The 27,788-nt window shown below is 36.4% G+C and overlaps 1 protein-coding gene and 1 long non-coding RNA gene across 4 annotated transcripts in view; one reads left to right on the top strand and one right to left on the bottom strand.

Moving 5' to 3' along the window:
• Rim2 (replication in mitochondria 2) overlaps window positions 1–15,483 on the bottom strand; it is an 88,975-nt gene extending 73,492 nt beyond the window's left edge. For 2 of the 3 annotated variants that reach the window (XM_067768766.1, XM_067768768.1), the window contains exon 1: window positions 14,457–15,483. In XM_067768766.1, coding sequence (XP_067624867.1) covers window positions 14,457–14,503 — 47 coding nt within the window. In that variant the 5' untranslated portion in view covers window positions 14,504–15,483. The remainder of the gene's footprint in view (window positions 1–14,456) is intronic. The other variant, XM_067768767.1, reaches the window with a different exon arrangement.
• Window positions 15,484–21,259: 5,776 nt separating this feature from the next.
• The window catches only part of LOC137241301 (uncharacterized), a 94,400-nt gene continuing 87,871 nt past the window's right edge, over window positions 21,260–27,788 (top strand). Inside the window, exon 1 of the long non-coding RNA XR_010949960.1 lies at window positions 21,260–21,814. This is a non-coding gene — a long non-coding RNA (uncharacterized lncRNA). The remainder of the gene's footprint in view (window positions 21,815–27,788) is intronic.

Below are 27,788 nucleotides of genomic sequence, written 5' to 3'. Positions count from 1 at the left end.
TCTGCAAATTCTGTAATGCGATCTACGATCTACTATAGGAATTTTGAGCCAAATAACTACAACTATTTTTAAGGTATTTTTTTTTACTCCAGTGTGCGTCGCTTGGTTTCCACGTTATTTGCTATGTACAAGCATACCTATGAAATTAAAATCTATTCAGCAGTATGGAAATAAACGCGAAAGAGCATTTAGATGAATTACACATTTTTTTCAGCAAATGACCTGTAAACCAGAGCAACAGCAGCAACAATGTTATCAAATTTAGTTATATTTTCCTAAAGTATTTCACTGCTGATACATTTATACTACTTAAAAAACTTTAAACAATACCAAAAATTAGTGCATTGGGTTTTTGTATTTTTGTACGTAAATTCACCATGATTAAAAATTGTAAAATACTATTATTAAACAAATTATTACATTACATATATTGTTAGCTTAATTCATAGAGGCAGGCCCTAACCAGCAGATTTTTCTGAATTGCGTTTTCCTCAAATTTTGATATGATGTATCTATATATGTAAATACCACCCAGTGCAAATTCGAAAGCCTTTGAACCAAAAACAACGATACTGTAAAAGATTAAACTATACTTAACCAGAAAAAAAAAAAATGTTAGATGTACATACAGCTGCGAACAAAAGAATAGCAGTTAAAGATATTAAACACCTTTTATTAGTAAAAGAAGGATCCTTTATTTGAAAAGCTGCAATAAACTTGCAACCAAACTTGTTTTAGAACCATTTAAAAACGTCTAAAGCCCCAAAAAGGAATTATTACTTTGGCTTTACAAAGTTAATATTTACTATTCATGTTTCTTAATACCGGGATCGAAATGAACTCTATCAAATAGATACTTATGTACAAATTTCTTTGTTCGAAATTATTTCTTTTACCTCTTAAACAAGCATTTTATCACATTTTTCTCTATAACTTAATGCGTATAACTTATTTTGAAGAAAACAAATTTAGATAAAACTCAGGATCGAGTAGTATATATACATCTTCATATAAATTTTTTTTTATAAATGATGAATTATAAATAAATTTGTAATTGGAATGGGAATGCTGGCGTCGCCAATTATTTGGAAGGCATAAGGTAAGACAGGTAAGGGGCCACCGAAATTTTAGGTGCGTCGGTGGCCATGGATTTTGAGGGTGGGATATAAGCACCGGGCGTCGCAACACCACCCGCGGCGCCCCCTATGTATATTCGGCCCTTTTCCTTTTTATTTTTAATTTTTTCAGCTTTTTTGTTCTTATTTAATTTTTCAGCGTTTTTTTTGAATTTGATTTTCAGCGTTAGTAACCGGCCATGTCCGGTTCGGTAGTATTTTTTGCGTCAGTTTTTTTTTGAATTTGAATTTGAATTTTCGGAATGTTAACGGTCTGTCCGTGACATCCGGTTCAGCCGGATGTTGTTTTATTTTGTGTTGATAAGCGTTTTGAGTCGGTCTCTGCGCTTCTGCCAGGTTTTTTGAATTTGACAGCTGCTCGTTTTGATAGGCATGATAGGAACATTTCTCTGTTTATGGCGCAGGAACAGTAAGGTTGGCAAGGACCCGCCCCAGCCGACAATGACTAGCCACTGTGCACCAACACATCATGCCGACCGCCTTCCTTACTGATTCCACTGTAGATGCGTTACCATAACAAATGAGAACACACCATTAAAACAAACAAACAAACATAAACCAATTTTGAAAACCAGCGGTGACAAACAATTTTTCAAGTAAAAAGTGAAATATATTTATTTATTTATTTGTCTAAAAAACTAACACTAATTAAGACTAAATACAATTACGAATTGACTTTACATAACTATACAAAGTGAGGGAAGTTTATACTATAGAATATCTTCTATAAATCTTATAAAATAAAGTCGCTAAATGCCATGTATGCACATAACTTCACACAGAATGCTCCGATTTTTTTTTTTTTTTTTTTTTTTTTTTTTAATGGACGTTGTGGCAGCGCGCTCAAGTGGCCCAATGAAACCAGGCTAATCCTGTTCACGCGATCGATTTATATATATATATAATAACTTATTTTTTTTTTTTTTTTATTTTGCCGAGTCTTTGATGGGCAGCGGTTTGTCAAGCGTCACGATCTGAGACTGCTCAGCTACAGAAGAAATTTCATCAGCCAAGCGTAATACTTAAAGAGAACAGAAGCAAACGTATTATACATTAATTTAGAGAGGTGAGAACAATCTTTTTTATAGAAAAAAGGGAGTCCGAGCTATCAAATGTGTTTGAGTGAGAGTTATAATCTTGGCATAAACGCCGAAAAGGTTCATTTTTTTCGAAATTCGTTCTACATTGTTTCAGCAGAAGAGGTTTGAAGTGTCTCGATGTCCGAGAGGGAACGCAAAAGTTCACTTCATTCAGAAGGAATGGGCTCGAAATTGATCCATTTAAAAGTTTTGTCATAAATATCACACCAAGCATTTCCCTTCGACTAGCAAGAGTTGGAAGATTGATAAGCTTTAATCGATTAGTATAAGGTGGAAGATTAGTTAAAGAGTCCCATTGGAAATTTCTTAAGGCAAATAGTAAAAATTGTTTTTGTATTGATTCGAGACTGTCTGCATGGACTTGATAACGCGGATTCCAAATTATCGAGCCGTATTCTAATATTGGCCTAACTAATGTTGTAAAAAGTGCTTTAGTTATGTAAGGGTCGTTAAATTCTTTTGACCACCGTTTAACAAATGCAAAAACACCTTTGCTTTTATTCACTGTAGCATTAATATGAAGATTGAAACTAAGTTTGGAATCCATCATGACTCCCAAGTCAATAAAATTATTTACAGTTTCTAGACTATAGTTGTTAATTGTATATGAAGCTGGTGGCGAAACTCTCCGAGAAAAACACATGAATTTACATTTTTTGAGATTGAGCGGCATATAATTTACATTGCACCAGGTAACCAAGTGGTTTAAATCCATTTGAAGCAAGGAATGTTCCTCAACCGAGGCACATGATTTGAAAAGTTTTACATCGTCTGCGTACATCAAGATTTTTGAGTATTTAATTGTACCAGATATATCGTTTATGAACAACAAGAACAGAATCGGACCAAGATGGCTGCCCTGAGGAACACCAGAAGAAACATTGATGACCCCAGAAAGTGTATTTTTAAAGATTACTTTTTGCGTACGATAACCAAGATACGAAGAAATCCAACATATAAGACGGGGTTGAAAACCGAGTTGACTGAGCTTATGAATAAGTAATGGGTGTGATACTTTGTCGAAAGCTTTACTGAAATCGGTGTAAATTACATCAGTGTGAAGGCCTTTTCTAAATCCATTAGAAACGTGGGTGGTAAATTCTAGTAAATTGGTGATAGGTGATTTGCCCTTACAGAACCCATGCTGCGAGCTTGCAATTATGGGGGAAATAGGGAATGTTAGGTGGTGGGTAACAATAGCCTCAAATAACTTTGGGATAGCGGATAACTTTGCTATGCCCCGGTAGTTTTCTATTGAAGACCTGCTTCCATTTTTATGAAGCGGAATAAGAAAAGATTCCTTCCATATTGTTGGGAAAACGCCATAAATTAAAGATAAATTAAATAAATCTGTTAGCGGCTGATAGATGTTTGCGGCACATTTTTTAAGAAAGTGTGTCGGGATCCTGTCGGGGCCGTATGAATATGATACTTTTAAAGTTTTTAAATAAGATAAAAAAAAAACGGTTTTTTGCATTTGAAAGCTTAGCTACGTGAGATGGTACAGTTAATATAATTCGAAGATATATATTATAGCGGCGTGGCAAATTTCCAAAATGTAGTAAAAAATCATAAAATTTTTGTTTACACAGCTATAACTGATAAACGGATGGATGGATTTAAAAAATTCTACTTTTCAGTAAAACTTTGAAATATTTACCTTCGATCTGCATAAAAAAAATACTTGATTCCTTTCTTATATCTGCCAAATTGTTTAAACAAAAGTAACATTTTTACCAAAAAATATGTTTGTGTGGTTGTTCGCTGTGAACTGTTCTCGCTAATTGCTTTTGAGTGAGACATGATGCGACACATACATACGTACATATATAGCATTCGTTGCGTTATTTAACTTCGGGCGTAGGTTTATAGGTATGTATGGATGTACATCACTACATGGTATAAAACAACTTTTTCTGTCCATATGTCCCTTTGAATCAGGCATGCTTAACCAACGAAACGATATCATTTCGTTACGATAATCAACGTTAATAAACGAAACGAAGTCATTTCGTTTCGTTTATTAACGTTAAGATCGTCAAATTAACGAAATGATTTCGTTTCGTTTTCTGCCATATCAAAACGAAATCAAATCGTTTATGTTGATTATTAATTTCAAACTATGCTGGCAAAGCTGATTGATGGCGGAGTCATTAAAGGTGAAAGCATTAGCCAAGCTGATTGCAACTTTTCTCATGAATTTTGACAGTACGAACATTTCTCAGAGTATTTTTGACATTACCACCAACGAATTACACAAACAAATTACATAGAGTTTGTGTGTGTATGTGCGCTCGTTGTTGCCACCTTACGGCTTCACCATTGCTATAGCATTGCCAGCACAATTCAAACATAAAGTATCACGTTTTTGTTAACGTTTTTAACGTTAACGAAAGCTTTTCGTTTCAGTTAAAAACGAGATACAATTTATTTTGATAATTTCTTTATCGATAATATTTCGAAGTGTTTCAACGGAAACGGTGGAAATTTTTTGATAAACGATTAGCTTAACGTTAAGGTGCATCCCTGCTTTGAATGCTTAAACCTTTAAAAATACGCAACGGATTTTGATGTGCTTTTTTTTTAATAGATAACGAGTGATTGAAGAGGAAGGAACGGATGAACATATTTCGCTGAAAATTGGTGGAGGGGTAGCTTAGAACCAGGAGACAGGCATATGATAATTTTTATCCCGTTCTGGCTAGGGTCTTGAAATCAAAACGTGGACCTGGGTAATCCTGGGATATGTTTGTACAATATGGGTACCAAATGGAAGCTGTTTATGAGGACTTTGATACGTACCCGCGGGTAACTAGGGTCACGAGGTATAAGCGAAAACGTGGACGCGGGTACCTCTAGAATGTGTTTATAGAATATGGATAACAAATGAAAGCTATTGAGGAGTGCTTTAGTACAGAGTAATTTTTATACCGCTGGGTGACAAATTAATAATACCCACATAACTATTTACATACGTCCTATTCGATTTGCCTGGCAATAAGGGATGAAGAAGAATGGGAAAAACTTGAGAGAAGAGAAAAGATGGAAGGAGAAGGAGACTGAGAAAGAGATAGAGTGAGACGAAAATAGAGATAGATGAAGCGAAAAATACGGAGGGAGGAGTGAATAAAAAGATTAGGAAAAAGTGTGGAGGTGGAGGGCAGAGTTAGACGGAAAAAGCTTATTAAAATGTATGCAGGTAGACCAAATTTAGGGCGAACAACGTCTGACGGGTCTGCTAGTATACATATATTATTAAAACAGTTGTCGAGATGGACTGTGATGCCGAGCAACGGAAATTGATTATTAATGCCGTCGAAATGGACTTGATTTCGAACAACTGATATAGACAGCAGACATTTTTTTATTACGAGGAGTGTTAATTATTATTGAATTTAGTACACATCCAACGAAGAGATTCGCGCTTTTCAAAATTCAATGTGCGCATATGCTTATATGCGGTTGAAAATGTCTAGAGGGTCTAAAGGGAACATTAAATAAAATTTGGTCAAGCAGAAACGGGCTATTTACCATACCTCTAATAAGTTATACTAAAAATAACACACCTACAATCTCTGTACGACTCTGTAACATTGGAAGCTGAATAATTTTTAAACGACCGAATTAGAGAGGAAGAATACTTGAGCGATCTCAAGTTAAGTCTTTTAAAGCAAAAAGTAGGAATTGCTTTTGAACCAATTCTAATTTGTCACGGTTGCATGATAACGTGGCTTCCAGATTATCAAAGCATATTCCAATATTGGCCTCAGCAAAGATATAAAGAGAGTTTTAATAATATATGATTTATTGAATTCCTCAGACCCAAACGTTTTTTTGGCTCTGTTGATGCGCCATTCTATGTGAAATTTAAATTCAAATTTAGGGCCCATCGTAATGCCTCTGTCAAGGAAGCTAATGACTTGCTTAATACCCCTCTGAAGTTGGCAAGACAACTTTTACGTGGAAAAAATTACCTATTGGGAAAATTGCCGTGAATCTACCGTAATTTATCCGTGAAACAAAAAAATTTGCCGCGGCCACGTTTTAGAAAATACAGGGTGGCACGCTAACTTCACGTGAATAAAACCACCTTAGGTACCAGCTAGGAAAATAATTCTTGCACACGAATTTGCCGTAGATAAGTGGCATATTTTATAAATAAAATAAAAAAGTAGATAAATTACAGGTTAATGAAAATAAAGCTATGAGATTTATCCTTAAGCTGCCATACGACACTCCAATAAAAACCATGATCGAAACACTTAAATGGTTCAGTGTAAAACGGCTTATATTTTATCACAGCATGCAATTTATGTTTAATATGAAGACTGGAATGTTGCCTGAGTACTTGAGTGATAAACTAATTTATGTTAATGAAACCCACTCTTACGTAGTCAGAGAAAACAATAATTTTAGACTTCCTCTCTTCAAAACAGAACTGGACAAGCAAAATATATTTCATAAAGGCTTAAAAAGTCTTAACGAACATCCAAATCATAAAAAAATAGTAATAATTTGAAAACATTCAAGAAGGCGTGATTCGGGACAGGATTGGAAACACGTCCTTTTCAACCTTCCATTATAAGTTGCCCTGCGCTGATCAGAATCTTCATGCATTCCGACAGCGTTATTACTAAACAAAGTTGAGGGGTGATTGGATACACGTTATTTCCAACATCCAAACACACGTTTAACTGTATAGATCGGAGACTAATCCGATCATTTAAAATACCAATTTAAAGGAAAAATATATGTTCCGTCCGTTTGTCACGCTAGTAAATATGCTGATCGGAATCACATGCATTCCGACAGCATACTCAATTGAACTAAGTGATTGTAATAATGAATTGTATTTAGTAGTTTAAGTTTTAGGCCGAAACAGCCGTAATATTAAATAATAAATAAATAAGATTAAAGTGGGAGGAACTCATTTCAACATCCCTATATGTAGACGGGCTTATGAAAATTACAAAAATATATTTTCTAATTTGAAAAAGTAGGGAAATTCACTCTGGCAGTATAGAAAACGCAGAAAATATTCCACGTTTTCTAGACAAAAAATATACAACACTCAGAGAACGCACCACTTAAACAAGAATTATCCTGTCGATCTGATCCTGCATTTAGCGCCAAAAAAAAGTTAATTATACAATTTTTATTTTATGCATTCGAAAAGTTTAAAAAACTGTCGCGCGCAGAAAATTGTTCTTTTTTAACAAAATTCAGTTGCAACATTCTTGTCGCAGTGATGACTTTTCTATTCAATTTATAAATTTTCTATCCAAATATACATACACATGTACATGGGTTAGAGTATAGATGTAGAAACCGTAAAAGCTTTTCATAAATGTATTTTGTTGTTTCGTGTAGAAAACTTTTGACAGTAGAATGGGAAACTTTCTACGTTTTCTATTGATTCTAGAGAGAGAATACCCCTAGTGTTTTAACTTTTTAACAACTTTCTAAAGAAGTCAAAAGATAAACAAACATTAAAAGTAAGGCAGAAAATAGGTAGGTAAATCATTTATACAAAACAAAACAGGTTGAGCAAATAACAAGGAAAAAATTTGTTTGTACAAAAATGGTGACTGCCAGTTTAAAGTAAGGTAACAAAGGCCCAGTTTTTCAGTGCGAGTTTAAACTCCAGTCAAAGTTGATTAGAGTTTTGCCTTGGCACTTTGTTCGAAACATAAAATTCTGCTGCTCTTTTCAGCGTAAGCGGCCGAAGTGTCCGGGTTAAACTCTAGCCAACTTTGACTAAAGTTTAAGCTCGCACTGCAAACCCGAACCTAAGTTCCAATAAAAAGTTTAGTTATTTTGTCGACAATATACATATGTTTGTACGATATGTACAATTTTGACCATTTTGAACAGAAATATTTCTTCTTATAAGGAAAACTAAAGTATCAATTTTTATTATGCTGTCGCTTCGGGTACTCAAACCTTTTCGGATATGTCGACTTGAATGTGTAGGGACGAAATTCTATACCATACTTTGCCATATCAACAATTTTGCCATTATATTCCCGTGGTAGGATAGCAAGACACTTCATTTAAATTTTTGAGGAAATAAGGTGGCTCTACAACAGGGGCTGGGAAGCTGCGGTCTCCTGAAAATCTGAGAAAGTATCTTTTCTTTATAATTTGGGAGTAAATCCATACCTTCAATTGGAACTTGACATTCACCTATTTTAAGGTGCAGCTTTTGTACTGCATTATTCAACCGCTCATTTGTATTATACATTTGGAGGCAATACTTTGAGTATTTTTAATTCGATACTAAGAGGTACGCGATACTTGAAGATACCGTGTTCCTATGCATATGTATGAAACCGGCGATGTTTTCAAATCAAATGCACTAATAAGAATTGTAGTAAGGGATAGTTTTCTTTTCGGTTTCGGAAATATTTATCAAAATGTCTGTTTCAGGTACACCCAAATTTATATATTTTTAAAATATTTTGTCAGAGATATCTATAAAAAGCAAGGAAGTCTAAGTTCGGGTGAAACCGAACATTACATACCCAGCTGTACACTTGAAATGCGGTTGTTTTTTGTTTTGTGTTGTATAGTGTTACAAGGCTGCGCAATAAAACATATACATACAAATGGTTCTATTCTGAACTAATTTTTCTTCGAGTTATGGCTCCCGAAACAGAAAATTATAAATAAATAAATGTAAGGCGCGATAACCTCCGGATTGATCTAAGACCGAGCTTCTCTTCCAATTTGCGTCGTGCTCCTCTTGATTTTCCCTACAAATTGTCCGGACGGGACCTACATGTTTTATGCCGACTCCGAACAGCATCTGCAAAGCAGATGAGTTTTCACTGAGAGCTTTTCATGGCAGAAATACACCCGGAGCACTTGCCAAACACTGCCGAGGGGCAACCCCGCTAAGAAAATATTTCTTCTAATTGAAAAACTTTATTTCCAAAAATTTGATGTTGCTTTGCCCGGGGTGTGAACCCAGGGCATACGGTGTGGTAGGCGGAGCACGCTACCATCACTCCACGGTGGCCGCCAACGTAGAAAATTGCTTAGTCATAAAATGGGCGGTGCCACGCCCATTTTTTAAAGTTTGTAGTTTTTTCTATTTATTGTTATAAATCCACTTGGGAAATGAAATACCATTGATATAAAGCTATTTTTTGCAAAGATATAGCTTATTTGCTTTTATCACAAGTGGGCGGTACCACGCCAATTTCAAAAAAAAAATTCTAATTTTTTTCAAGAGTTTCAATATCAGTCTACACGTCAAATTTCAACATTCTATGTGTATTATTTACTAAATAATCAGGCTTTTGTGTTTTCTAAAATGTTATATATATAAAAAGTGGGCGTGGTTATCATCCGATTTCGCTCATTTCAATAACAATCTATTCTGGGTCCAGATAAGCTCGTGTACCAAATTTGTTGAAGATATCTCAATAATTACTCAAGTTATCGTGTTAACGGACAGACGGACGGACATTTATTTATTTATTTATTTTTTTACTATATTAAAGTCAACACAGACACAAAGCGGTCGACTACTGGGTACAAGATACAATACAAATAATAACAAAAAAAAGTGTAAAAACAAAATTATAAACAATAAAATTAATTAAGTTAAATTTTAATTTTAGTCAATATCTAAATTAAAATTAATATTGAAATAAAAATTTACATCTTATTAAAAACCTTTGAAAAATATCATGCCAGACGTAAGAGTATTTCCTTACGGATAGCAGAAACCGAATACTCAAAACTAATGCATAAACATAGTGTCTCGAAGTTCTCGCAGGAACAGAAAAATTTAGTCTGCTCACAAAGTCAGTCTAGTCAAGAGTCTATCTCTCCGATAATCAGTTTATGAAGGAACATTACCCCGAGTAATGTTTTTCTATTCTCTAAAGTTGGCAAACTAATGAGAAGAAGTATATTTCTATAAGGCGGGAGATGAGAATTTGATTCCCAGTTAAGACCACGTAATGCGAAGATTAGAAACTGCTTCTGTACCGATTCAATTAGATCTATATGATTTTTATATCCCGGAGACCAAATACAGGAACAATACTCTAGTATTGGGCGTACCAAAGATGTGTAAATGGTCTTGGTTAGATAAGGATCGTCAAATTCTTTAGCCCATCTTTTAATAAATCCAAGTACAACCGATGCTTTGTTTATGATAGATGAAATATGCATGTGAAAGCTCAGTTTCGCATCAAAAAGCACACCTAGGTCACATACTACAGATATACGCTCCAAGGGAGCACCATCAAGCATATAGGACTTTAAAACTGGGTGGACTCTAAGAAATGTCATTAGTTTACATTTGCAACAATTCAAAACTAGTAGATTTACTGTACACCATAATTGAAATGAGTCTAAATCGGCCGGAAGTAGATCCAAACGAGAAGTGTCAGAAGGCAAGTATGTATAGCAAAGTTTTACATCATCGCTTGGGAATACGAAATAACCTTAGGTAAGTTATTTATGAAGAGTGGCTCAATCAAATTTTTTTTCGATACTGATGATTTTGATATACGGAAGTCTATATCTATCTCGATTCCTCTATACCTGTACAACCAACCGTTATCCAAACAAATAATTTCGTTGATCTTTTTGATGCGTGATTTTTGAATTTATTGCCCCAAAGCTCCTCCGTCTGTCCTAATACATATATGTATGTATATAGTTCATATGTTGGTATGTACTTTCTATTAGCAGCACGTGAAAGAGGCATGGTCACATTCTTATTCCTATGCGCTTTTTACTATCTGCTTATTTTGTGATTTTTCTTTCTTTTGAGGTGATAATGAAATTATTAAAATTTACAATTAAGCAATTATGAGGCTTCTGTGAACCGGCCTAATCTAATTTACATATATTGTAGTTGTTTATTTTATTATTTAGCAAAAAGTATTTATTCATGAAGTCTAATTTCATGCATAGATAAATGAAATTTGGTTAAGTTGACAAAAAAAAACAACAAAAAACAAGTAAAGGTGTCAAAGTTCGGGTGTAACCGAACATTATATACTCAGCGTGAGCTTCAATTGTACATTTAATTTTAGATAAATTACTTTTCTACATAACACGTGGCACCGCCCATTTAAAAAAATGTCTCCCCATTTCCTCTTGCAATAAAACTTGATAAGGAAATATCATTGATTCAAAACTATTTTTTTTTTAAGTTATAGTTTATTATTCCAGTCTACGACTCTTTTAAACTTGTTTTATATCTAAGTTGTCGTGGTCTTTAACCGATCCCGTCCATTTTTACTAGAAATATTTTGTGCTATAAGGAAAATATGTGTACCCAATTTTGTTACGATATGTAAATTTTTCTTCGAGTTATGGCTCCCGAAACATAGAAAATTGCTTAGTCATAAAAGGGACGGTGCCACGCCCATTTTCAAAAATTTTAGTGTTTTCCAATTTAATCATATAATTCAATTTAGAGAGTAAAATTCTATTGATACAAAGCTCTTTTTTGCTTTTAAAAATCTTTTATATAAAAGTGGGCGTGGTTTTTAACCGATCTCGTCCATTTTTTCTAGAAATATTTCCTGCTATAGGGAAAAATTTTGTACCAAATATCACTACGATCCGTTAATTTTTCTTCGAGTTGTGGCTCCCGAAACACAAAATTGCTTAGTCATAAAATTGGCGGTGCCACGCCCATTTTTTAAAGTTTGTAGTTTTTCCTTTTTATTGTTATAAATCCACTTGGGAAAAGCTCTTTTTTGCAAAGATATAGCTTATTTTATTCGTCCACGACGCTTTTAAAAATCTTTTATATAAAAGTGGGCGCGTGGGCCTTTTACCGATTTCGTTAATTTTTCTTCAAAACATTCCGATTTTTGGGTTATGATTAATAATATTTGTAAAATTGATTTTGTCCCTGAAGGCAACACATCACCATTAAGGTGCTAGAAAGCTCCATAGCACCACTACCGCGCTAAATGCTATCAGCACCCAGATAAATTGCGGTTTAAATCAAAACCACCAGCATAGAACAGTACTCGTAGCGCTAGACCTATCAAAAGCTTTTGATACGGTCAACCATGGCACGTTACTGCAAGACCCCATGTCTTAAAAGGTGGACCGCAAATTATCTAGGTGGTCGGCAGGCATCGGTGCATTTTAGAAACGAAACATCAAAACCATGAAGACTTAAACAAGGGGTGCCACAGGGTGGTGTCCTATCCCCACTTTTGTTTAATTTCTACATATCTAAGCTACCTTCACCACCAGAAGGTGTCACTATCGTTTCATACGCCGATGACTGCACAATAATGGCCACAGGCCCAGGCCCACCGATCGATGAGCTCTGCAACAGTATAAACGGCTACCTCCCTGATCTCTCCAGTTTTTTCGCCTCGCGAAACCTGGCATTATCACCGACTAAATCTTCCGCGACCTTATTTACAACATGGACGTCCCAAATGTCGACCTTTTTGAACATACACGTCCATGGCAGTACGCTACCGACTGTCCTACACCCCAAAATCTTGGGTGTGACGTTTGATCAGGATCTACATTTTGGTGAGCACGCAGCCGCAATTGTTCCGAAAATCCAGAGCAGTAATAAAATCCTCAAATCCCTGTCTGGCAGTACCTGGGGAAAAGATAAAGACTCATTACTACATACAAAGCAATTGGCCAGCCGTTTACGTGCTACGCGTCGCCCATATGGTCGCCAAGCCTAAAAATTACCCACTGTAAGAAGATACAGGCCTGCCAAAATACTGCTCTCAGAAACTCCACGGGCTGCCTTCTTATGTCCCCAGAACACCATCTACATAATGAGGCGAGAATGCTCCCCATCAGGGAGAGAAATGAGATGCTAACCAAACAGTTCCTGTTGAATACCCAGAAACCTGGGCATCCAAACAGACATCTGATTGATGAGCCAACACCGCCTAGGGGCTTAAGGAGTCATCTCTGTAAGCATTTTGAGGAAATACGGCACCTGAGAACCCAGGAGTATGAAGCAAAAAAACACAAGCAGGTCCTTGGTGAACTCCACAAACAGGCGTCGGACCTTTATGCTGTTAGTGAAACAGGATTCGCCACTGATAGATGAGGTTGACAATTTGGTTTGAAGAAGCTATATATTGCGCTCGGAACCTGAAAGGGTTGCGCTACACAGCCCCTTGAATCTGGTATTTTAAGCGTTGAAGACTTTAGACTGGTTAAGTGTTAAACAAAAGATTTTTTTCCACTCCATGAAATTCATATTTAATATCAAACATGGAAATGTACCTGAGTATTTAAATAAAAATATAGCATTAGCTGAGCAAACTCACAGCATAAATACGAGGAGAAAACATAATTTCAAATTGCCGTTTTTTAAAACTGAAATTGATCAACAGAATATTTTCTACAAGGGTCTGAAGAGTTACAATTATCTGCCTATGGATATAAAAAGTTGCAACCAAATAACAGTACTTAAAACAAAATTATATGAATATTGTAAAACCTTAGCTATAAGATAAAAAACTGAATTTATTTTCTAATTTACGAATTAGGCTTCTGGCCGTAATAAACAATCTAATCTAATCTTACCGACAGGCATACCTACCGCGTGTATATTCTGAACCCCTAACCCGCTGGGAGTTATTATGAGGTCTGAAGAACATATACATAACAAAGTGGTAGTTCACACGGAGGAGGTGACTTTCTTTGAGTCTTGCCTGCTGAATCTCCTTTATAAATACAACCAAATATAACACCAAAATCAACTCTGGTTCAAATCGCCCTGGATATTGTTGTCACTTATCCAGCATCACAACCGGCACACGTGAGGTACATACATATGTATGCCCTACATTGTTATGTAATACAAACCCCTCCAACAGCTACTTTTTTATGGGTCAAGCCTGTTGAAACTACAGCTTTCCATATCAATAACAACCATGACAAATAATGCTGTTAAGGGGGCATGAAGAGCGTGGGTGTGACTGCGGTCTATAATATTGCAGTTGAAAAGCGGTGGCATATGCCTTAATTGTGGTAATCTAAATACTTTATAAGTTCTATGTCTAATCAGACACCTGGCCGAGATGACTTAGAACTGAGCCAGTAAAGTCAATGAATGATGAAATGATTCAGCCATCTGAAAATATTTAACTATAAAATAAGCTTAAACATGCGTACTTTGGTATGTATCTATGTATGCTGATGTGAAATGAGCAAATTATTAATAAAAAACAAGTAAAACAATACTCACCCGCCAGCAACCAAATGTATGAGAGTGTCACGTTGATTCGTGGACATAATCAGACCACAATATTTACTGCACTCTTTAAAACTATAATTTTAATCAATACAAAACACAAGCAAATAATTTGCCGGCTTGTCGTTTAACAAAGCACTTGTCGGAACAAAAATAAATTAAAGAATAGTTTTGAGGACCGGCAATCGGCAAACGTTAGGTCACACACCAAGTAACCAACGCCACGTTTTTACGAACGTACCGGCAAAATGTACTTGATACACTCGTTCGGAATTGTGAAATAATGTTGTGCCACTTCACGCGCGGATTAGCCGATTGGTACCGATTGTGCCTAAAGCTCGTGCGTTTAGCAATCACAAGGCGATACTTTGTACATACAAAGCTGCACCGTCCGTATCTGAATTGCGCTGTATTTAGCGTATGACCACTTTGGCAGCAACGTTTATATGTAAAACTGAATGTGAATGGGCGCACCAGAGGACCACGATGCTAGAACATAAGTGGCGCCCACTACTTAATCTCCACTTTCTCTTGATTTTGGGCTTCGAATGCAAAATTATTATACAAGATACTGTCGAATAATGTAAAACACCTCTCCTACCGCGCTTATGTAATCACCGGCAAGGCACAATACTTTTGCAACGTTCTTAGCACTTCTTACTCAATTTCCTGAATATATGAAGTCGTAGCACATTTAAATAATTATTTAGTTGTTTTAAACATCAATTAGCGATTATTTTGCTGCACGAATAAACAGATATTTCTGGAAGGTTACAATTTTAGGTGCAACGCAACAATCAATTTGCTTAACTTATTTCAGTTGTCACAGCAAAAAAGCAGCGTTTTTTGTGTAATTTTCTCTTCTTCGCAGTTCGTTTGGTGATTTTTATGGTTTATTATTTCACTTTTACACTTTCAACGAAAATATATTTTATATTAATGCGTTTTGCGTTCTTCATCAACTCTTGACAAGGGCGATTTTTCCATTAAAATAATTTTGAGGTTTTCCTCATAATAAACGGCAACGTAACACGTAACGTTTTGTTGTTAGCAATCACGTTGTTGAGAAACGTTTACAGACAGGGTGTTGCTTATCATTTTACGAGAACTGAAGCAAAATGTTGAGATATTTATTTGCATATGTTTGCCATGGTTCAACTATATGGTTGGCTCATCTGTACTTAATATAAATAAAACGAAATTTATGATAATAACAAGGAGGAACGTTAATGAGGATATAATTGGTTTGAAAATAAATGATGAAAGCATACAAAAGTTGACAGTATAAAATATTTGGGAATTATAATTGATAACAAACTCAAGTTTGAAGAACATATAAACTACACAGTCCAGAAAGTTGCGAAAAAAATTGGTGTTATGCAGAGAACATCCAAATATATTCAAAAAAAGTACAAAATAATTATATATAAGTCCATTATAGAACCGCACTTTGTAAACTGCCCATCTATTCTATTCATTGTGTCAGACAAAGAAATAGATAAACTTCAAAAGATGCAAAACAGATGTATGAGATTTATTCTTAAAAAACCTAGAGATACTCGTACGGCTGATATGCTGAGAAGTTTGAACTGGTTAAGTGTCAAGCAAAAGATTTTTTTTTCACGCTATGAAGTTTATATTTAATATTAAAAGTGAAAATGTACCTGAATATCTAAGTAAAAACGTAGTATTAGTTAAGCAAACCCATAACATTAATACAAGGAATAAACACAATTTCAAACTGCCTTTATCTCAGAAAGAGATCAAAATATCGACCAAATAAAATTAAAAATACAAACATTTAAACTGTGTTTCAATTTTTTAAACTGCCTCGAGCTCATCAAATTTTAAAAAGTTATCTCTCAGAATGAGATCGAAATATCGACCAAATAAAATTAGAAATACAAACATTTACACTGTGTTTAAATTTTTTAAACTGCCTCGAGCTCATCAAAATTTAATAAGTTATAATATTTGAAGGCAAATAAAAATATTTTTAAAATGTTCTATATTATATTAAAATCCCGAGTACCAAGCTGAAAAGAAAAGCAAACTTTTTTACTGCTTTAATAGTGGGAATGTGGAAAATTGCGTTAAGGTTTCAAAACTTATAAACTATTTTGACCATATTTAATGTCTATACATTCATGTTTCTTAGAAAAGCCTGACAATACATTTTTTTCTTAAAAAAAAGCGTCTGATTATAGGCACTAATTTGAAACGTTCATAATTTTTCTATTCATATTTTAATACAAACTGAAATAGTAAAGGGAAAAATGGTAAAAGTCTAGTTGAGGGGTCGACTGCTAATACGCGTCAAATATCGAAAGAGGTGTCAAAAGACGCGTATTGACCTCGACCAAAGAGAGTAGATTAATAAGAGGGAGCTTGTAGAGTCATTCATTCTCCACAAAATGGGACGGCTGCGCCAGGAATACACTATACGTTTTGCCCCTGCTTCGTTTTCACCATCAGGATTAAGAGAGTCATGAGCCTGGGCATTCGCGCAATTTTAGTGATGTAAATTGCATGGAGCCAGCGCCAATGCGGTGCCAGCTCAATGGTAGCCCATTGACGAACATTTCACTTGTGCTATTGAGTGAAACGATTTTATTGTGTCTGGCACGAGTTTGGTGTTATTGGCGCTACTGGCAATGATGACATTGAGCTGATGACGGTAGCGCTGGTAGTTCAGCTTTTGAATCAGAGAAAGAATTGATGACCCGTGTAAATTATTATGGCTTTGGCTATTATTGGCTGTGACTTTGAAAAATAAAAAACTCGTTCAAAAGATATTAACGAAAAACCGAAAAATGACCCGCGGGTACCTCCGTAATCGGGGGTGGAATCCATAGTATTTTTGAACAGAACGCCTTTTTGCGTTGGCGACTTTCGGCCGCGCTTACAAAAAATTACCCTGGGCAAAAAAGTATAAAATCTTAAAGGTAACTACAAAGTTTCAAGCATTTCTTATGTTTTGAGTCACATTCTGTAAATTTCTCATTTTTTCGATCTACCGGTTTGCCTCTTTTCCCAGGAAAAATACATTCAATATTTTGAGAGCTGAATCATGCCAAAATTTACTTACAAACGATTTCTCCTTTTAGTATTTCTTACTATATCCAGAATAATTGTGTACAAGTAAAATTTTCAGTGCGATTAGGAAAATATCAAATATCGAGTAATCCGAAAGGGAAATGGAGGATCGCTATTAATTCCTTTGCAGAATGTTTGAAGTAAACACATTTCGGTGCCAACAAAATCGTATTAGATCCTGAGTAAAACGTAGTGGCGTGTTTAATTTCGCTATGTTTCAAAAACTGTCGTAAATCGACTAACATCGTAATCAGGTTCTAACACTGATTTTGATGCCCCCCTCCCATCACAATCCGTTGGCGATAGAATCAGCCGACGTAATCACTTATCAAAGTTTGCACTTCGTCTAAAGATTAATAATTTCAGTGAATACCACATGAAAGGCAATACTGTGCATTGTTTATATTTTATTTCTTAATTTCAAACAAATTTGCAAAAATAATTAAACCTTTTAAATTTGTAAACTAAATAAGAAATGCGCAAGGAAATTTCAATTGACAAAATAGCTGACTACGAAAATTCCAAATTCCTATTCCCCAATACTAGGAGAAAAGAATTGGAGGAATTTTTCCGCGGGAATAAAAAAATCCGCGAGAACAAAATTCCGAGGGAATATTTAGAATTGGGGTGTATATTTTCTTTCACTCATCTGACGGAAACATGTGTACAATGGATCAACAAAAATTGTGTTAGCTGAAACCGCCCAGCGCTCTTGAAAGAAGAGTAACCAGGTAGATTTTTTGAATTGCGTTAATGTTTCAAAACTTACAAACTATATTGACCATATTTGATGTCTATACATTCATGTTTCTGCGAAAAGCCTGAAAAAACATGTTTTTTTTAAAGCGCATGATTATAGGCACTAATTTGAAACGTTCATAATTTTTCTATTCATATTTTTATACAAATTGAAATAGTAAAAGAAAAAATGTTATAAATCTAATTGTCAGTATGCCATGTTACAATTAACTATCAGAATTCAAGAAAATGTATCAAAATAGGACATTTTAAATTAAAAAAGTATCAAAACACGAAATTTGAAATAAAGTGTATAAAAAAGATACAATTGTACCAAAACGGCAACGCTGTTCGAAAGTCAACAAGACAAAAACCAAACAAACCTATGAAAGAAAAATTCAAATCAGAATGAACGTCAAAATAAAAGAGAAAAAAGGTAAGAGCGCCGACGTTGGAAATGTTGGAACAAGTTGGATTCCGACAAGTGCAAAGGCATTGTGCTCAGGGTTGTAACTAACTACCAAAGAGCGAAATCGTAGTAAAATACGAAAATCGAAGTTCCGTAGTAGATGTTTTAAATCTATATTTAAACAAGTAAAAGTGTCTAAGTTCGGGTGTAACCGAACATTATATACTCAGCGTGAGCTTCAATTGCACATTTTATTTCAGATAAATTACGTTTCTACATAACACGTGGCACCGCCCGTTTAAAAAAAAATGTTTCCCCATTTCCTCTTACAATAAAACTTGATAAGTGAAACATCATTGATTCAAAACTATTTTTTGCTAAGTTATAGGCTATTATTCTAGTCTAGGACCCTTTTAAACCTTTTAAACTTGTTTTATATCTAAGTTGCCGGGGTCTTTAACCGATCCCGTCCATTTTTACTAGAACTATTTTCTGCTATAAGGAAAATATGTGTACCCTATTTTGTTTTATATGTAAACTTTTCTTCGAGTTATGGCTCCCGAAACATTGAAAATGGCTTAGACAAAAAAGGGGCGGGCTGCACCCATTTTTTCAAATTTTAGTGTTTTCCAATTTAATGTTATAATTCAATTTAGAAAGTAAAATTCTATTGATACTAAGCTCTTTTTCGCTAAGATAAAGCTTATTATTTTCTTCTACGACCCCTTTTAAAATCTTTTATAAAAAAGTGGGCGTGGTATTTAACCGATCTCGTCCATTTTTTCTAGAAATATTTCTTGCTATAGGGAAAATTTGTGTACCCAATTTTATTAAGATCCGTTAATTTGTCTTGTTTTTTCTTGTTATAAAGCTCTTTTTTGCAAAGATATAGCTTATTTTATTCGTCCCCGTCCCTTTTAAAAATCTTTTATATAAAAGTGGGCGTGGTCCTTAACCGATTTAATTAATTTTTCTTCAAAGCATTCTTTATAGTAAAAGCAACCTCTCCGTAGAATTTTGTTACGATAGGTTTAACGATTTTTGATTTATGATTAATAATATTTGAAAAATTGATTTTATCACAAGTGGGCGGTGCCACGTCCATTTTAAACAAGTATTAAATTTTTTTTTCAAGAGTCTCACTATCAGTTCACACGTCAAATTTCAACATTCTAGGTGTATTATTTACTAAATAATCAGGTTTTTTGTGTTTTCCAAAATGTTATATTTATAAAAGGTGGGCGTGGTTATCATCCGATTTCGCTAATTTTCAATTCCAATCTATTCTGGGTCCAGATAAGCTCGTGTACCAAATTTGCTGAAGATATCTCAATATTTACTCAAGTTATCGTGTTAACGGACAGACGGACAGACGGACGGACATGGCTCAAACAAATTTTTTTTCGATACTGATGATTTTAATATATGGAAGTCTATATCTATCTCGATTCCTTTGAACCTGTACAACCAACCGTTATCCAATCAAAGTTAATAACTCTGTGTGCAAAGCACGCTGAGTATAAAGAGACATACAACTTTGTATATTGAACTTAGTCAATATACTGGTCGACTTTTTGACGGTAAACCGAAAATTATAAGACAGTTTATGGTTGAACATCAAAAAAGTCCAAAATCGTAAAGGTAACTACAAAGTTTCAGCCATTTCTTATATTTTGAGTCACAATCTGTAAATTTTTCTTTTCCCTGGAAAAATACATTCAATATTTGGAGAGCTCAATCCTGCCAACACGGCGGCCACCGTGGTGTGATGGTAGCGTGCTCCGCCTACCACACCGTATGGCCTGGGTTCACACCCCAGACAAAGCAGCATCAAAATTTTAGAAATAGGGTTTTTCAATTAGAAGAAAATTTTCTAAGCGGGGTCGACCCTCGGCAGTGTTTGGCAAGCGCTCCGGGTGTATTTCTGCCATGAAAAGCTCTCAGTGAAAACTCATCTGCCTTGCAGATGCCGTTCGGAGTCGGCATAAAACATGTAGGTCCCGTCCGGCCAATTTGTAGGGAAAATCAAGAGGAGCACGACGCAAATTGGAAGAGAAGCTCGGCCTTAGATCTCCTCGGAGGTTATCGCGCCTTACATTTATTTTTATTTTTTAATCCTGCCAACATTTACTTACAAACGATTTTTTCTTTTAGTATTTCATACGATATCCGGAATAATTGTGTACAAGTAACAGTTTCAGTGCGACAAGGAGAATACCAACAAATATCGAAATACCTAATCCATTATAGGCTTAAACGCAATCCGAAAAATTGGTTGAAAATGAAAGAAAAGCAGGAAAATGGAGAAACGCTATTCATTCATTTGCAGAATGTTTGAACGAACTAAACAAATTTTGGGACCTAAGAAATCGTAATAGATCCTGAGTAAAACGTAGTATTGTGTCTAATTTCGCTATGTTTCAAAAACTGTAGTAAATCGACTACGATCGTAATGAAGCTCTAACACTGATTGTGATTGCCCCCCATCCCATGCCGTCGGCGACAGAATAGACCGACGTAACCACTTGTCAAAGTTTGCACTTCGTCTAAAAATTCCCCAAGTCAAAATTGGAGCCCAATGTAAGTGGACGTGTGTTAACGGCGAACTGCACAAGAAATGAACTTTGTTCCACTTTTTAAGTGTACATATTAACTAAATATAAAGTAATATAGCAAACAAAGCTAGTGAAAGCAAAACAATAACATTAAGAAAGTTTACAACTACGACGCAACAATTTAAACGAATTTTAAATTGAAGTTTCCATTGGAAATATGTCAAATGTTGACAAACTTGAAGTTCCCAATTGAAATTAAAATAGAAAAATCTCAAACTAGAAGATTTTTTGTACAAATTTGTGCATTGATTGCGTCAAGCAAACAAAAAAAATTGGAAAAGTTATAACGAAATTGCAAGTGTATATACAACAATAGCAACAAAATTACCAAAAGAAGTATTGGTATAAAACGTGTGTGAAAAAATTGAGGGAATTTAGTAACTGGAAAATAATAAAGTGCAATACGAGTGTAATAAGTTTTTGGGGGGATACACGTGAACGGTAGATTGAAACCAACAACAAATAGCGAACATCAGCAATAAAAACGAAAGCAGGTAAGAAAAATTTAATGAAAATAAGCTTTTAATTAGTTAGCGGACCGTCATATACTGCAAAATTAGCATAAGAAATGAGAAATATCAAATAGAAAATAAGTACATATCTAAATAGCAATAAAATGTTCACTAACACACCTACATACATATGTGGTTGATTATAAAAAAGGCTTGCCCGCGAAGGGAACTGGTGGATAAGAAAAGCATACCAAGAGGTACATACAAACACACGAAACCAATTCATTCAAAGGGGAGCTGGCTGAAAAGGGGCCACGTATGCTACGCAACGAAGAAAACATTACGTGAGCGAATGGTACTCTCTTTGGAATGGTGCAAAACGCAGTGGACAGAATGGGTGGCTGGCTCTCTTTGTGTTGATGTCTGTTAATCAGTGTAAGAACTTTACTACGATGGTAGTAGTAGTTTTAATACGTTTTTATACGAAAATGTAAAAACATTTTATGTTACTTTTTACTTGGGATCGACTACGATTTTCCAAATTCAAAATACAATGCTGGGCTTAATTAATATTCCATTAGTGCGCCATTAACGAGGGGAATATTTTGAATAAGGTGCCACGATTTTCCAACATTTTTTTTCCGAGGGGAGGAGGGGGTCCTAAAAATCACAAAATTATCGTCTGCAACTCTAGGAAACTCTTAGTTAGAAATATAAACTTTTTAATTTCCCAATTTAGTAAAATTTCAACTTAAGTCCTGCACTTAAAATTCGGGTCGCGCATGTCGATAGCGGTATCAAAAGACGCGTATTTGCGTCAAGTTTCAGAATCCGAAAGCAGAAACTATATTTTTTATCTCATTTAAAAGTTATTCGCGGAAAACCCGTCCATACTATTGTCGCTTTTTTCGTCGTTGCAATTAAACAAACGAAAACAAATGTAGGTGGTGAATAGTGTTACCAGCTCCGCAACAATATCTTTTATCTTGGTAGAACATTATAAGGTGGTGGCACGTCGATATAAATGCAAACAAACATACACTATCAATGTATTTTGTTTTTGTAATTCTCTGAATAATTTGAAATTAATGTATTTAATTTACTGGAACGCGAGATTTTTAAGTAAATATTAAAATTTTTTATGATAAGAATTTAGAAAAAGGGGCTTAAGTGCAGAATACATACATTTGTCAAAAAAAAAAAAAAAACAAATCGGACTTTATAGAGATTTGTATGCTGATTCCAACGGTATATTTCTATTTTGGTGCAAATGAAAGGTTTGGGGGTAATTCCATGTCAAAAGGCGAAATTATGAATTTTTCAAATCAAAATATCTCCGAAACTAGTGGATGGATTTCAAAAATTAAAAAATCGAAAAATAACTTATAAAAATACATTTTATCTGATGTATATATATCTGTATATAGTCTTTATTTACCAAAAATTTGAAAAAGCTCTTTTTTGGTGGCCATGCACAGTAATTCTGCGTAGACCACCTTTCTGCATAGGCGGCCTTTGGCCGCGCTTATAAAAAATAACCCTGGGCTACGCCATGCCAAGTCCGGGTGTGTGGTATAACGGACTTTATAGAGATTTTTATGCTGATTCCAACGGTATATTTCTATTTTGGTGCAAATGAAAGGTTTGGGGGTAATTCCATGTCAAAAGGCGAAATTATGAATTTTTCAAAACAAAATATCTCCGAAACTAGTGGATGGATTTCAAAAATTAAAAGGGGACGGCTTCCGGCCATTTAGTAAATCGGTCAATCATCGTGAGACAGTACCTATATCCTTGTGACTCTGGCAAAGGCCCGACTAAATCCAAATGTACATGTTCAAATCTTTCATCGGGACTGTCGAAAAAGGTTGGTGAAGCGTGTACGTGGCGATTGACTTTTGAACGTTGGCAAGGGAGGTAGAGGCGAGCCCATCGGGTGATGTCTTTGTTCATGGACGGCCATACGTATCGCTGCGCGACTATTTTGACTGTGGCTCTCCCACTGGGGTGTGCTAGGTTATGCAGTGCGTCGAAAACTTTACGACGAAGTTCTGATGGCACGAATGGTCTTACGTTATTGGTAGAAATATCGCAGTGTACTACTTGTTGACTATGGCCGAATGTCAGTGGGTGAAATTTGAGCGATGTGTCGTTGTGAACCAACAGTCTTTGTAGCTCCTCATCTGTTGTTTGGGCTCGAGATAGTTCGTCATGGTCAATTGCCAATGGGAGGTGCATAGTGTCAATCCGTGAGAACGTATCCGCTACACTATTGTTAGTACCGGAAATATATTGAAAATTGGTGGTGAATTGGCTGATAAAACTGAACTGCCTGATTTGTCGAGGCGAAGATTTGTCAGATTGTTGTTTAAAAGCGTAAATAAGGGGCTTGTGGTCGGTCCTGACAACAAATTCGCGACCTTCTACCCAATGGCGAAAATTCTTTATTGCCTCGTATACCGCAGTCAATTCCCTGTCGTACGTACTATAATTCTTTTGTGCCGGTGACAGTTTCTTTGAAAAGAATCCTAAAGGTTGCCAAGTCCTATTGCTGTTATGCTCGAGTACTGCTCCGATCGCTGTGCTGGAGGCGTCACATGTGATCCGAATTTCGGCTGATGGACATGGGTGTGCAAGTAAAGTGGCCTTCGCGAGATGGTCCTTTATGGAAACGAAAGCAGACTCTGCTTCTGCTGTCCATGGCACTGGCCTTCGATCGTTTTTCTTTGAATCTTTTAGAAATTCGTTGAGTGGAGCTTGAACCGTGGCGGCATTTTTCATGTGGCGTCTATAAAAATTCACAGCTCCAATAAACCTTCGTAACTCCAAAATGGTATTTGGCTTCGGGAAATTAAGCAGGTCTTTAACTCTATCCGGTAGTGGTGTTGACCCGGCCGCTGATAAACGATACCCCAAAAAATTCACCGTGGCTGCACCCAATACGCATTTGTCGGCGTTAACACATAGGCCGTATTTGCTCAGCCGGTGGAATACTGCTCGAAGGTGTCTTTCGTGTTGCTGCTCTCCTGTTGATGCCACTAGCAGATCGTCTATGTATGCGTATACGAAGTCGAGACCTGCTAGTGCCTCATTAATGAAGCGTTGGAACGTTTGGGCTGCGTTGCGGAGTCCGAACGGCATGCTTACGAACTCGTACAGTCCAAACGGGGTGATTATGGCTGTTTTTGGGATGTCCTCCTCTGCTACCGGAATATGGTGGAATGCGCGCTTGAGGTCGATTGTGGAAAAAATATTTTTGTTTGCTAAAATTGCGGAGTAGTCATGAAGTAATGAAATCGGATACCGATCGGGAACCGTTTGCTCATTCAGTCTGCGGTAGTCGCCGCACGGTCTCCAATCCCCTGATTTCTTCCTGGCCATATGTAAAGGGCTGGCCCATGGGCTGTTAGACGGTCTGGCATGACCGAGTTCGACCAGTAACCGGAATTCGTCCTTAGCAACTTTAAGTCTTTCAGGGCATAATTGCCGTACGCGTTGTACGCATGGAGGGCCAGTCGTTGTAATGTAGTGTTTGACTGAATGTTTGGTTGCCGTGAGGTTGGACGGGTTACCTAACAGTTCAGGAAAGCTTTTGAGGATGCTTGTAAACCTGCTCGTACCGCTGAGCGCCGTAATGTTTGTTATAGGTGCTGTAGCGAACGACCCTGTGCTACGTGAACCGGAGCTTCGATCGATGATACACGCGCGCTTCAGATCCACCATTAGCCCATGTTCATGGATCAAATCTGCGCCGATGATTGGGTATGGGACATTGGCAATGCAAAATACCCACCGGATCGGATGTTGAAAGCCAAAGTCGAGCAAAATTGATTTTTCGCCAAACGTTTCGATTTGGGTGCCGTTCGCAGCTTTAAGTCGAAGTGCTTTTGGTGAAAGGTTGTCTTTGTTAGTGGGTGGAGTTACAGAAATATCTGCGCCAGTATCGACGAGGTACTTCATTCCCGAGTTGCGGTCGTATATAAATAAACGGCGGGGTAGGTTTTTACCACCAGACGTCGCCGAATCTACTGGTGGCTGCTTGCGTTTCCCTGTTCCTTTACATATGTACATGGTTGCGTGCACCTGTTTGCGCGCACTCCAAAACTACGATGATAGAAGCACAATGCTGGTTGCCTGCTTGGTTCTGAGCCGAGCCGTATACTTGTGGTATTGTCTAGGTTTTGCCGACGCCGAAAACCATCCTCCGATGCTAATTGTGTAACCTTTGTTGTCAGGTCTTTAACTTGCTTCGTCAGCTTGTCGATTTGTTCCGTTAAATTGCCATTGTTTGAAGCAGCAGTTTTGGAAATAGGCATAACGCATCGGCTAGCAGCGTCGCGTTGTACTTCCATCATTTGGTTTGCTATTTGAGCTAATTTGGCGTTATCTGTCTCGTGTATTCCAGCAAGCGCAAGCTGTACTTGTGTGGGAAGTTGTTCAAGCCAAATAGTGCGTACGAAAATGGGGTTGAGTTTGTTTCCGCCTAATCTATGTATTTCGGCCAGGAGTTCGGAGGGACGTCGATCACCTAGTGCCAAACCAGACAATAACATTTTGAACCGTCGTTCCTGTGAAATACCGTAATGGCTTATCAGAATTTCTTTGAGTGTTAAATACTTATCAGTTGTTGGAGGGTCTGTAATAATACCCTCGATGACAATAAGTGCGTCTTGATCGAGACGGGCGATAACAGCGTAATACTTCGTTGCGTCAGAAGTAATCCTCCTCAGCTGGAAGTGAGCCTCCACCGTAATAAACCATAGTTCGACTTTTTGGTTCCAAAAAGGTGGAAGTTCCAGTCGTTCGTATTTATCGATGTGTGCACCCAGTTGATGCAGAGTTTGAGCACCCGTTGCTTCGAAGAATTCGTCTTGTTGGTTTCCATTCACCGGTTCAGTGCTATTACCTACGTTAGTTGCAGAATCTCCTGCTTCTGCCATGGCTTTGTCTTTTTGTGATGTAGTGCCGCTTGCACAAATCACGTCGGGGTCACCAATTGTGGTTGTTAACCACTTAGCCAATTTAATTTGTATCAAATGAACGTATATTTATTATGTAGATAATTTATATTAAGTTACAAAATATGTGGAATTGTTAAATATTGAATTCTTATTAATTTATATAGAAGCGTCAGCTTAGTTCAGTTGGTAGCGATTCAATGAATTGTCTCCGGTTGCAATTCGAACATGCAACCGCCAGCGAATGACAAGAGGAAACAGAAACGAAGAAGAACTGCCACATAGAATGGTATTGCCAGATGTTGTGTGCTATGTGTGGCCCCACAGTTTGTTTATTTGCAACAACGAAAAAAGCGACAATAGTATCGACGGGTTTTCCGCGAATAACTTTTAAACGAGATAAAAATATAGTTTCTGCTTTCGGATTCTGAATCTTGACGCAATACGCGTCTTTTGATACCGCTATCGACATGTGCGACCCGAATTTTAAGTGCAGGACTTAAGTTGAAATTTTACTAAATTTGGAAATTAAAAAGCTTATATTTCATAAACTAAGAGTTTCCTAGAGCTGCGGATTCCATTTTGGTGATTTTTAGGACCCCCTCTACCCCTACTAATCAACAAAAGTTTGAAAATCGTGGCACCTTATATAAAATCCAACCCATTATTACTCCCGTAAAATTATTAATTATAAATAAATATCACGCGCCATAACCTAGGAAGAGATTTTAGGCCGAGCTTCTCTTCCAATTTGCGTCGTGCTCCTTTTGTATGGCGGGCCGAACGGCATCTGCAAGGCAGATGAGTTTTCACCGAGACGCTTTTCATGACTCGAAGAGCTTGCCAAATCGCTGCCGAAGGGCCAAGGCGAATCCATTACAGGTGGTGTTATCCCATCAGCTGATTGCTTCTTCTTGATAATTTTCCATACAAATCCTTGTACAACAAAATGTCAGTTAATCGAAATCTATGAAAATTTTCTTTTGACTTGACATTCATCTGCACGGCGAATTGATTGAATTCGCTTTGCCACCACCTGGTATAGATTCGCCTTGCGA

This window comes from Eurosta solidaginis, chromosome 2, assembly GCF_040869045.1.
Source record: "Eurosta solidaginis isolate ZX-2024a chromosome 2, ASM4086904v1, whole genome shotgun sequence".
In the NCBI taxonomy this organism is placed as follows: Eukaryota; Metazoa; Arthropoda; class Insecta; order Diptera; family Tephritidae; genus Eurosta; species Eurosta solidaginis.
This window is presented reverse-complemented; position numbering and strand designations above follow the sequence as displayed.